At 42.6% G+C, this 12,561-nt stretch overlaps 1 protein-coding gene across 4 annotated transcripts in view; it reads left to right on the top strand.

Moving 5' to 3' along the window:
- Positions 1-1,172: 1,172 nt before the first annotated feature.
- PPCDC (phosphopantothenoylcysteine decarboxylase) overlaps positions 1,173-12,561 on the top strand; it is a 352,571-nt gene continuing 341,182 nt past the window's right edge. Inside the window, exons 1-2 of one of the 4 annotated variants that reach the window (XM_029575959.1) lie at positions 1,173-1,382; positions 5,419-5,549. In XM_029575959.1, coding sequence (XP_029431819.1) covers positions 1,286-1,382; positions 5,419-5,549 — 228 coding nt within the window. In that variant the 5' untranslated portion in view covers positions 1,173-1,285. Of the gene's footprint in view, positions 1,383-5,418; positions 5,622-12,561 lie in introns of all 4 variants that reach the window. The other 3 variants (XM_029575958.1, XM_029575960.1, XM_029575961.1) reach the window with 3 other exon arrangements.

The following is a 12,561-nucleotide window of genomic DNA, read 5'->3' as shown; positions in this document are numbered from 1 at the left end:
CCTTGCACATGCCAAGCTGGCATTTGGCGTGTATGCATGTTACAAAATCGCATGTCCATGTGTGTGTGTGCGCCAGGTAGCACGCGCAATCTTTTTAAAATCTACCCCTTGAGGCCAAAAAGTGGTCACCTTTTGATATTTTGCAATTTCTTACTATGTGGCAAGGGTTGCCTACAGTTAGCTTCATTTTCAGTTTTTGGGGTTTTTTTGGGGGAATTTCAGTGTTATAACAAAAAAAAAATTGGAAAAGTGAATTCAGCTGATTTCTCCTGTTTTTACTTTTCCATTGATTTTTTTTGTTTGTTTGTTTATAAAACAAAGGGGTTGATTTTAAAAGCCGATTTTAAAAGGTCCGGGATGGGGCCAGAGGCCTCCGACACGGCAGCCATTGCTGCCGTGTCGGAGGATTGTGTGCTGGCAGGCGCAAAAGGTAAGACAAGGATCGGGTGGGAAGATCAGGCTAGGGGGAGGGAACAGAAGGCAGCGCGGCTCCGCACGATTGTGCATCCCCTTGCGTGCGCGCCGACCCCTGATTTTATAATTTGTGTGCGCAAGTTATAAAATCGGGTGTACATGTGTGTGCACCCTTTTAAAATCTACCCCAGAATTTCCAAGAAAAATAAAACGAAAACAAACCAAAAAGGTCCTCATCTATAAGTACATGGATAAAGTTTATCAGTAAATGCTTCCAAGTCAAAACATACAAACTCTTCATCTTTCTAGAATTGCTTTGAAACTGGAGCGAAAGTTATAAAGCTACAACCCCCATTAAAAAGTGTGCAGTGTAAGGCACAACCAGGAAAAAAAATGACTTTTCAAAAAGAGATAAACACTAATCAAAATACATTTACCAATTTATTGGAAACTTAACTTCAAAATTAAACCAAACCACTAAAAACAGAGATACAAGAATTCTTTACAATTCATAGATGCTGGAGTCGACAAATCAACACTGATACTTGACGAAATCGTTGAAAAAAAAAGAGCTACTGCACGAGTTACGCTCTTTTAACGCTCTCGTGAACCGCGCTACTCTCATAATCGCGGGACATCCCCAGCCCGATTCGCCAGCATTTGTTTACATTATAGAGAGACAGGTTCCGGGGTCGCAAAAGTGGCTGCGGAGTCGCGGTTTACAGCACCTCTATGGCAACGGGGAAGCTGTGGCCATGGGAGCCAACGTCAGGGGCCCGCCCATTTCAAAATGGCCACCGAGGAGACGCTCACCGGAGGCAGCTGGGTTTTTTTAACCACGTGAGACCTGCGCGCGTCGCAGTCAGAGTGTATGGCTTTATTCCGAGGAGTTTCTGCAACCCCCTTGCAAAGATTCTCATCTCAAGTGACTTCGAGCCACCGAGAAGAATACCAACCCGGTGCCGGAGGTAAAATAAATCCAGGTCACTTCCGCAGCTTGCTTCATTAGCTCTTAGAGAGGAAATGTCTGTCTTTATTTAAACAAAATAATTATCCTGCTCGTGCTTTTAAACTAAGAGGAGTAATGTTACTATGTTTTCCTTTATTTTAGAAGACAGGGAAGGGGGTGAGTAACGGGTGGAGATGGGTGTTTTGGGTCGAGAGGTGGTCTTCAGCATCCCCTATTTTAATGCAGCACTGAGTGTCCTTCTCGCCTCAGTCCAGTATTATCTGTTTCATATAACTGCTCAAATCTTCTTCTCCGATTTCAATCATTACGTAATGTATTTTTTTAGAAGACGGACAGCCTTGACTACCTGCCTTTTTATAGCCAATCAGATTTTGGAGGTAAAGAGCCACAGCTTTACTTTCTATAAACATTCATGTCTTAGATACACGAGCCATTTACCTGTGTCAGCTGATCTGTGCCTGGTTGGTTTATATAGTGAATGAGCTCCCCTTGTGTCTCCAAGCTAGGATGCTCTCTTCTGGCATTATAGCACCCATTACACACACTCTGGCTCCCACCAAACTCCCAAGCTGGAATGTTCTCTAGTGGTCGTAGCTGCATTCAGCACATGAGCATCAGACTCCTAACAAGGCTCAAAGTGAAGATGCTCTCTGAGTGTGCCTGCATAATGCACACCCTCTGGGGTCTCTGTGCCTTCAAACTAGTATGTCCTCTACACCTATGCTGCACCCAGTATATACCAATTGGACTCTTGCTGAGGCTCAAAGTGAGGATGCCCTCAACAGAAGTGGATGCACTGAGCGCATACTCACTATGGTACAGCGGGGACTATTGGTCATAGTCGTACAATTGTTGGCTGCCATTGCACAACTTTCTTCACATCAAGTTGCCATTCTGAAATACTGCCCACTGATAAAGAGATTTCCTATTGGGACAGAGATTACACCCTCCATGATAGGAAAGTTTCATTATGTCTATTTTCCCTCCCTGATTTGGCTTAGCCACAGGCCTGGGGTAGTTGTAAACGTAATCCAGCACCCTCCAAGAAAATATGCTATGGCCTATGCTAAGAAATGTTTTGAAGTTTCTTATATAGTCCTTTTCTGTGTCCTTCAATGTCCTGCTCAGAATAGAGTAGTGCACCTTCCAGCAAAGCCTGGTCATGACTTATTGCTCTCCTGTTCATGCAAACCACATTATTGGGTCACTCAGCTTGATGGCATGTGACGCAGCCATCACAACTGAGAGTGATGTTCTCCAACCGGGAGACCTTTCTGATCCAAGGCAGCACTGGTGCTGCCAGACTGGATTTGGGTCTTGGCTACTATGTCTCTGAAAGTCTCATCAATGTACCTCTCTGTCTACCTCAGCTCCTCCAAGCCTGCTACTGTAGCCTCCAGAGATCAGACTTGTTCCCTGAGAGCCAGGAGCGCTTTGCACCAGGTGCACACCTACAATCTCTTACCGGCGGGTAAAAAATCATACATGTGACACTCGGTGCAGAAGACTGGAAAGCCCCCTCTTGCTGCTGGATTGCTGCCTTCATCTTAATTTTGTTGAGTTCCTAATTAAATTTAGGATACTAAGGGAGTTGGAATTAGAGTACTTTAAATTTACAGGTGTATTTACTAATTAATCAATGTCCTACAAGGGGATGATTAAACTCTCAATAAGGGCTGGTGCAATAGTATGATTTAGATAAGAGCCTGATTGATTTTTAATGAGTGTCTCCTGCCTAAAAATCAAGGGTTGAGTGAGTGGGAAAGACAAACACTAGAATTAACTACCTTTGGCTTGCTTATTATCACGGACACACACAAACTCTAAAGAATATATGCCACTATGTCACCTTTCTCCAAACTTTTTTTAAGTCCAAAGATTCCCCAAAGCTATACTTACCAATCCTCTTTAACCACCGTTTAAATTGATCTTCAGTCAAAGATTTGAAGGGTTTGAGATTTGGCGCACACTTCCGGTCATCTTCTACTGCAAAGTGTACGGGGCCTTTGGAAGCTGTGGCTGTGGAGTTCAAACCCTGGATCGCTTGCTGTGACCTCTGGAGTCCTCTCCCGGGGGATGCTGGGAGCAGTATGCAGATGAGCCTTCCGGTCCTCTTCTACTGCAGACCTTTCTGCCCCTGGAAGAAATGTCTTAAGTAGAAAGAATGTACAGGGCCAGAATGGGTAGTCCCCTATCATTTGTTTTCTATTTCTCACCCATATTGAGTAGTGCATCCCCGATAGACCTACAGTAATCAATGTAGAGCACAATACCCTCCTGGGGACTTTCCGTGTGCCTGATGTGAAAGCCAACAGATGCCAGGTGTCCCTGAAACTAACTCTCCTCTCCATGAGGATGGAGCAAGGCAGAAGAACAAACCTGCCTCTTGCGTGGCAAAGCACCACAATGGATGGCTGAGGTAGTATTTTTTGTTTATTTATTTAAAAACTTTTCTATACCGTCGTTTAGTAATGCACCATCACAACGGTTCACAATTAGGCACGAAATAAGTTTGGTTTATAAATTATCCAGAGGGTGCCAATAAATTTTCGGTTACATGTTTCAATAATATACTCTATGTGGAAAGTGGATTGGGGTTTCCATTTATATGATTAATAGGATAATCATATACATTCTATACTGTTCTTCTCTTAATACTTAATTATGATGAAAATAATAATGTAAGCAATTACGCTTTTGGGTGACTTTCGGCTGTGTGTAGGTGTTCCTATTCATCGACCTTGAGGAGAAGAGCTCGGGTCCACTTGAGCAAACCTCCCATGGTAGAAAGGAAGAAAGAGAGCCCACGCTAGCTAATGCCCCTTGTGGCAAAAGAAAAGAGCTTCCATTGGTTGGCGCATCTCCTGGCAGAGGAGGCAGCTCCAATGTCCACTGTCTCTTTAATGGCCGGGCGACTGCCTCCCCTTTTTTCCCAGCATGTCCTCTGGCTCCATGATCCTTGCTGGGAAATTTCCTGCTGAAGGCTTGGCCAGGAGAAGGGAGATGGGGGATTTACCAGGGCACGGGCAGCATGTTAACGTTGGCTTCTAGGTACTGGAGCACGGGGCCTCTTAATGTAGCTTCTTTTGTTTAGAATTCTCTTAACTCGTTCATTGCTTGATTTTTGCTTCATCTTTTAGTTTAGTTCTTTTATTTTTTTTTAAATTTTCCCCTAGTATTTCACATCTTGTGTGTGTGCTTCTGTTTTGAGCGGCTGTTATTGTGAAAACTGTTTTCCTATTTTAGCAATGCTTTCCCTAACCCATTCTTCAGTTCATGCTGTGCTCCTGCTGGATGTGGCAGTGTGTTTCCTGCATCCATGTTAAGGATAAACTCAACAGTACCTCAGTATAAAGAGATTCATAGTGATGAGAGGAAGAGTAGAAGAAGCTTTCAAAAAGTTTAAACTTGAATCTGTTCTCCTGCTTTGAAAATGCAGATGTCTTAATCTCATTGAAATGCCTGACTGTAAGGGAATTTGGAGGAGAAAGAAAGCAGTATAATCAGTATTTCTTCTCTGTCAGATGTCCTTCATGAAAAAGGAAGAGCTAGCATATCTGTCCAAGTTAAACAAAAGGCAACCAAATAAAGCTCTTATGTCCTGCTTTAACACTGTGATTTAACATGGAAAAAAGTAATTGTTCAATTCTGTAAAATTCATGAGTTGCATAAAAGACTGAATATCTGAAGATATCGGGCCAGTGGCACAATTTTTTTTTGTCTTGCAAAACGTTATTCAGGCCAACTTCAGAGAGCTTTGATTCTGTTTTGCAAACATTTATGCCCGTGCATTTGTGGTTTTTTTTACCTCCAAATTTTGCAGGTTAGAGGCCTATGCCAATAATGACTGAGCAGCCCCATCTGAGGATCCTTGTTCATTTCAGCCTAAAGACAACTTCTGGGTTTACTCGCCCTTAATTTTTGAAATATTAACAGACCACAGATGCTGTTTTCATTGTAATTGCATTTGAGTAATTGTGGATAGCATCAGTGTGTTTGTGAGTGAGTGCTCTGCCCTCTGCCTTTTTTTCTAGGAGCCGAGTGCTGGATGGAGGTAGACTCTGCAGCTGCACGGGAGCATGGAGGCGTGTCCCTTCTGGAGCCACTGACCATGCAGGGCAGCTCCCACAGCTCCACAAAACCACTGAAAGGTTTCCATGTCCTGGTGGGTGTCACTGGGAGCGTTGCTGCTCTGAAGCTGCCTCTTCTCATTTCTAGTCTGTTGGAAATCCCTGGGGTGAGTGAATGCCAGAGAATAAGGGGGGAAACCCAGTTTCAAGTCTACCACTTATTTCTATAGCGCTACTAAATGTACGCAGCACTACACAGATACACATAAGAGGCAGCCAGTGCCGTGCAGAGCTTAGAATTTAGTCAAGAGACAGTCAAAACTAAGAGAGTTCAGGAAATTCACTTATTATTGTGAACATGGTTAAAATTGAGAAGACCTGGAAGAGGTAGGGTTTAAGATTTAAAAGCTTTAGTTGGGGCTTGAATGTAGCCACAGAAGATGCATGATTTCCCAACTCGGGCTATTCCATGCACATGGTGCAGCAAGATGGAAAGCATGGAGTCAGGTACTGGTGGTGAAGTAAAAGGGCACAGATAGCTGCTTACATGACGAATAGCTTTCACAAGGAAGGATAAAGGGGGAGATGAGAGGAAATATAGCCAAGAGCTGAAAAGTGAAGGTTCTTTTACAAGAGAACAAGCTTGAACTGTACATGGAAGGGGGAAGAAAGCTAATGTAGTAACTTAGGAGGTCACACATTATTAATAACATAGGAAGACAAAACCTGCAGCTGAGTTTTGAATCAAATATAATGCAGTTAGATGATTTAGTTGGAAGTCTGTGAGAAGAGGTTGCACTTTAAGTGGGGGGTGATTGAAAAAGGGAGTGAATAAGGGTGTTGGTGGTCTGTTCAGAAAGAGACTGTTTTTGGTGTCTGGAATGACTCCTTTTCACATTGTTTTGTGAGTGTGGAGGAGAGAGAGAGGAGGAGTTAGATGACCCTAAGGCTTTCTGGACTCGGAAGATGACAGTGTTATCCACAGACACAGTGAAGTGGGAAAGTGGATTTAGGAGAAAAGATAAGACATTCTGTCTTGGCCATGTTAAGTTTTTAAGATGGCAGTGGGACATCCAGGCATCAGTGTCAGACAAGCAAGCTAAGATTTGGGACTGGGTAAAGTTCTGGTGCAGGAAGGTAGATCATCAGCATACAGATAGTGCTGAAATCCACTAGAGAAGATCAGACCTTCAACGGAACAAATATAGAGAAAAATGAGAACCTAGGACAGAACCCTAGAGCACACTGATAACGAAATAATAATGGAAGAAGACCCACCAGGGTGGGTAAAGGTGGGTGTGATGTGAGAGGTGAAATGAGAATCCAAGTGAGGACAACATGTCAAGGAGTAGATAATAAACTATGTTGAAAACAACAGATCAAGGAAAAGACCTCTGGCCATGGCCATGAAGAGGCTACTGGAGACTATGACAAGAGCTGTCCCCATGGAATTGAGAAGGCAGAAACCATATTGGAATGGATCAAAAATGGTTTGAAATACAAGAAGGTCAAAACAGTAGAGGTAAAGAGCATGTTAAAATAGGTTGAATGTGAAAGTGAGTTAGGACAAGTAGGGTCCACTGAAGGATTTTGAAGGAGTTGTATGATCACAAAATGTTTGGCAGTGGTGGGAATGGTTACAGGTGAAAGTGATATATTTAGGATGTTGGGGAAATAGAACTGAGTAGTTGATTTGGGTATAGGTTCAGAAGAGCAAGTAGTGAGTTTGGGCAGATTCCTCTGTGATGTCAGAAGAAAGAAAGGGGACAGAGACAAAGGGAGAGGAGTGAAGTGGTAGAAGATTTCTGGTAGAGAATTCAAGATAAATCTTTTGAAGCTTGTCATGGAAGAAATCAACTAATGTTTGGCAAAGAGTGAAGGAGGTTGGAAGGCAGAGAAGACTATCTGAGGTGAGTATAGTGACAGAACTTTGAAGGTTGGAGGTGAAGGTATTCATCAGCTGGACATAGATTTGCTGAGTGAGAGAATAGAAGACTGAAAGGAAGTGAGCCTAAATTTAAAATGTGAAGTCAACATGGGAATGGGACTTTTGCCAGAGACTCTCTGCAGGTCAAGTGCTTGTGTAAGAAAAAACTTTGAAGACGAGCCAAGGTTGGGGTTTAGTACATCTTTTAAATGGGGGAAGGATGGGGATGAGAGTGTCCAAAGTAGAGGAGAATTTCATGGTGTAACAAAAAAAACCTGCCTAATCTGCAGACTGTCAAAGTGGTAGAGGGCGAGAAATGAGGCAGTGGTGGAGAGGATGCAAGGGTTAATAACGTGGAGATTCCTAAACATGTAAATGATAGAGCAAAACTCTAGGGGAGGGAAACTTTACTGTAAAAATTATCAGACTATCACCATAGATGGGAAGAATAGTGGTGGACAAACCATAGAGAATCTCGTTAGAAGAAAGGATTAGATTAAGGCAGTGGCCAAACTAGTGAATGGGAGTAAGGAGCAAAGTGGGAGGTCAAATGAGGTTAAAGCAAGGAGTTTTGAGACAGAAGAATCAGAGGGTTCATCAGCATTGAAGGTACATTGTAATAACAGCAGATAAAGACATGAATGGCCCATCCAGGCTGCCCAGCAAGATTACACAAAACATTACCCAAGGCTATCATTCTGCTTCATTTCCATTCTCTGGCCACTGTGGGATCCTCTGTGTTTCTCCCATGCTCTTGAATTCTGTTACTTTACTTCATCACCTTCTCTGGGAGGGCATTTCAGGCATTCACCACCCTTTCAGAGAACAAATATTTCCTGACGACATTCCTGAATCTACCAACTTGGAGTTCATACTATGATCCCCTAGTTCTACTGCTTCTTCTCCATTAGAAAAGGTTTGATTGTGGTACATTAATATCTTTCGGGTATTTAAAAGTCTGTATCATATTTCCCCCCCCCCCCCCGCTCTCTTCTCCTTTAGAATATGCAGAATCCATTTTCAGCCGCTGTCCGGCTAACAAAGTTAACCAGATAAATTTATCAGGCTAACTTTGTTGGGATATTAAGCAGTGAGCCTGCACTGCTGAATATACCCAGCTATCGTAAGATTGGCTAGATAAGTTTAACCGGTTAATTTTAAGGCTCTTTTTCAGCAATCCTAAACTTATCTGGCTATGTTAGCCAGATAAATTGGAAATCAGTGTGTTTACGACTTACTTAGATGGATAATCAGCTCTACACCACCTCTGAGCCAGCTGGATAACATTTTACCCTGATAACAAGTTATCCAGCTGTCTTGGAACTGATTAGCACGGTGAGATTCACAAATCCCATAACTTTTCTAGCTACATCCAAACTTAACCTAATGGCAGTAAATGTCACCTCTACGGATTTAGGTTCTCAAGTCTCATCTTATTTGGTTTTTTGGTGCAGACTCCACCCTATTTTGGTTGCCTTTCTCTGTACTGCGTCTATCCTTTTAGAGAGAAACTGCTCCACTCCAGTTCTGGAGGCTAGCCTAGTGGTTAGAGCAGTGGGTTACGACACAGGGAAACCAGAGTTCAAATCCCACTGTGACTTTGGGCAGGTCACTTTACCCCTCTTTGCCTCTTAGATTGTAAGCCCTGTGGGGATAGGGAAATACCTATAGTACCTGAATGTAATCCGCTTTGATGTACACTTTGAAGTGCCAAAAAGTGGAATATAAAAATCTAAATACTCCAGGTAAAGCTTTACCAATGACCTGTACAGTGGCATTATCTGCTTTTTCCTGCTGGTTGTGCTTCTCTGTGCAATCAAGCATCCCTCTGTCCCTAGTCACTGACTTGACACATTGCTGCGCTACTTTTAGATTGTTGAATGCTATCATCCCAACATTTCTCTCCTGTGCCGTGCACATTAGTGTCTTGCTTCTCATCTCATACTGTTGCTTTGGATTTCTGCCTCCCAATTGTGTGATTCTGCATTTTTTGCACTGAATTCTAGCTGCCAGACCTTCAGCCAATGCCTTAAGCTTTCTTAGATCACATCTCATGCTCTCTGTTCCTTCAGGGGTGTCATCTCTATTGCAAATCTTAACATCATGTGCAAAAAAAGCAGTTTCCTTCTCACCCCTGTAATATCACTGATAAAGAGATTGAACTGCCCTAGAATCAATCCCTGAGGCACTCCATCATCCTTCTCTCCTCAGAATGATTCCATTCTCCACTACCTGTTGGTTTCTGTCAGTGTGAGGCAGCACCTCTAGTGGTCCCCTATTTACTGGTGTTAGGACCAAGCTAGACACCTGTTCCACCTTTAAATACCTTAAGGGATTTAAGGTGGTCGGGATCCTGTGGGGCAGGTGAGGCTCAGAGGGCGTAACCAGAGACTGGGGAATAAGAGCTGGGATTCAGATGGGGATGACCAGGCCAGGTCTCCAGGAGGAAGGCAGCTCCTGTATGCAACAGTCCAAACACTGAGCTGAGACAAAGTACCATACTATAAGTAAAGATAGTACATTGTCTGAAGAGAGAGTCTATTGTTGAGCATTTGTGAAGTTATAATAAATATACTATTTTAAGAAGGCTGAAATCAGACTAGTTTGTCTCCAGATCTGCGGGAATCACCACTCGTTCGCACAGTTAGTCAACTTCTAATCCATTCCACCACCTTGGGACCAGGCTGCTCATTTTATTCAAGAGCCTCCTATGAGGGACTGTATCAAAAGCTTTGCTAAAATCTAAGTAAACCACATTAAGTGCCCATTCTTGATCTAATTCTCTACTCAGCCAATCAAAAAAATCCATCAGATTTGTTTGACGTGACCTTTCTCTGGTAAAACCATGTTTTCTTGGATCCTGCAACCCACTGGATTGTAAATATTTCACTGTCCTTTCCTTTGGCAGTCTCCCCATTCATTTTCCCATTACCAAGCTGAGACTAATCGACCTGTAGTTTCCAACCACCTCCTGCTACCATTTTTTTATGAAGTGGGACCAGAACTGCCTTTTTCCAATCTTACTGCACCATTCTGGTCTCCTGAGGATTTACTGAACAGGTTCTTCAGCAGACCCACTAGCTCCTTAAGTATTCTGGGATGTATCTCATCTTGCCCCATGGTCCACTTTCAGTTTTACTAGTTCCGCCCAAATGCTCTCTTCTATAAATGGAGTTGTATCTGTACTCTTGCCAATCAGCTACAATCCTCTTCCAAGCTGCTCTTTAATGAACACTAAGCTAAAGAATTTGTTTAATATTTCTTCATAGGACTTCCAGTTATATGCTGAACTGAGTGACTGACTTGTGGCAGAGCTCCTTCGGGACCTTCATTATTTTGCCCTACTGGAACTGATTTTTTTTGCCACAACACAGTGAGATGTTAGTGACTAAAAATCTTAGCAAACGCTCTATCCCTGCTTTGTGGGCTGAGCGGAGCTCTAAGATGAAAAAGGCCAATAGCTTTAGGGCCTCGGAGAAGATGACAATGGTGGATGACCCAGCCTCCGAGGAAGTGATGGACGCATATGAATTAGAATTGCTGGGAAGTGCGGATTACATTAAGGATTTGTTGAATATATTTGCTACCAAAATCACTAAAAAGTTGGACTCCTGCCTTGGCATCATAGTTGATAAAGTAGCTCAGCTGGTCAAGGCAATCCATGATATTTCTCGCATCAATGATATGGGGATCAGGGTCTCTGACCTGGAGGATTCCTTAAGTTCTGCCAGAGCAAAAATAGACAAACTGGAAGGTACTCAAAATGTTAACAAGCTTGATGACCTTGAGAATCATCAGAGACAAAATATTTGTGTAATAGGTGTCCCTAAAAAGGTGGAAATGGAGGAATGCCCTCTTCTTTGGGAAAATGGCTGCTAGAACTCCTGAGGTTGCCCTGTAAAAGCGGTGCCATAAAAACCTAATTGTGCACGTGGTGCGCTAGCTCCTACCCTGGCTAAAAGGAGCAAGCCGTGCACCATGATTGCTCAGCTCCACAATATTTCAGACAAACAGAAGATTTTCCCTGCAGCTCAGTCTGCAGGTGATGTTGCCTACCAGGTCAGCACAATGATGAGCTTTCAGGACTACAGAGGAAATGGCAAGAGTTCAGCAAAATTAAGAAGGAATTGCAAAGTCTTGGTATCCACTATGTTAGCGAAACTCTGAGAGTAACCCAATGGCAGAACTGTGTACCCTGACATGAAGGCGGCCGAAGTGCTTCTGGAAAGTTATTAAAAAAAAAAAAAAAGATGGATAGTTCTGTCAGCGCTTAATGTAGCTATGGCTTAATGATGACAGCAGGAACGGCCGTCTTTCTATACCTCTGTGACTCTGGAAGTTCTCGTATTACTAATGTTCCTTGGTTTTTGTTTATTCCTTGTGGCTTTTTTTTTTTTTTAACTGGATTTATCTTTGACTATTGCTGCAGCGCTGTCTTATGGTTTTATTTGGAAAGCCGCCTTTATTGTACTTTCTCTTTATAGGTTGGACTGTATGGCTGTTATGTGATCACATTTAGGAGAGGGGCTCCTTTGTCTGCTAGGCATTTTTTATCAGTCTGGTATTACAGTACCATTATCTGTATACCTTTTTGGCTTATCTATGTAAGGGCTGTTTTTATTTTCCTCAGAATTATTTTGTAGATTTATTTTTTTTTTCCCGTTTTTGGACGAGGATGGCAGGATATTGTTTTCTGCTGCCCTTGCAGAGTACCTTCGGTCACGTATTGTTGGACTTGTATTGTGGAGTTGCAACTGCCTCTCTCTGTATTTTTAGAGACTGTGTACGAGCTTTTTTTGCACACAAATGACGGCTTATATCAAAATGCAATGCATTCTTATTATATTCTATTGGTTTCTATGGAGGTATTTACTGTATAATCTCCAAGGTTTTGACTTTTATGCTATTGAGTTGGTTTTATTATATACTGGTGGGGTTTTTCAGGGAAGTTTGTTATAAGTAACCTTCCCTCCTGGTCTTGAGTGTGCTCCTGTATCTTCTCTAAGTACTCGTAAGATCTGCAGACCCTTATCTGACGCGCTGTACTTCGATTTCTCAATATATCAAACAAACAGTTGCTACCATGATCTCCAATCTCTTGAAACTCTATTATTTCTAGCTGCACTTTCACATCGGGTTTTCAGTCTTGCCGCATTTTTGAAACTTCTTTGAATGCCGGT

Source organism: Rhinatrema bivittatum, chromosome 13, assembly GCF_901001135.1.
Source record: "Rhinatrema bivittatum chromosome 13, aRhiBiv1.1, whole genome shotgun sequence".
NCBI lineage: Eukaryota > Metazoa > Chordata > Amphibia > Gymnophiona > Rhinatrematidae > Rhinatrema > Rhinatrema bivittatum.
This window is presented reverse-complemented; position numbering and strand designations above follow the sequence as displayed.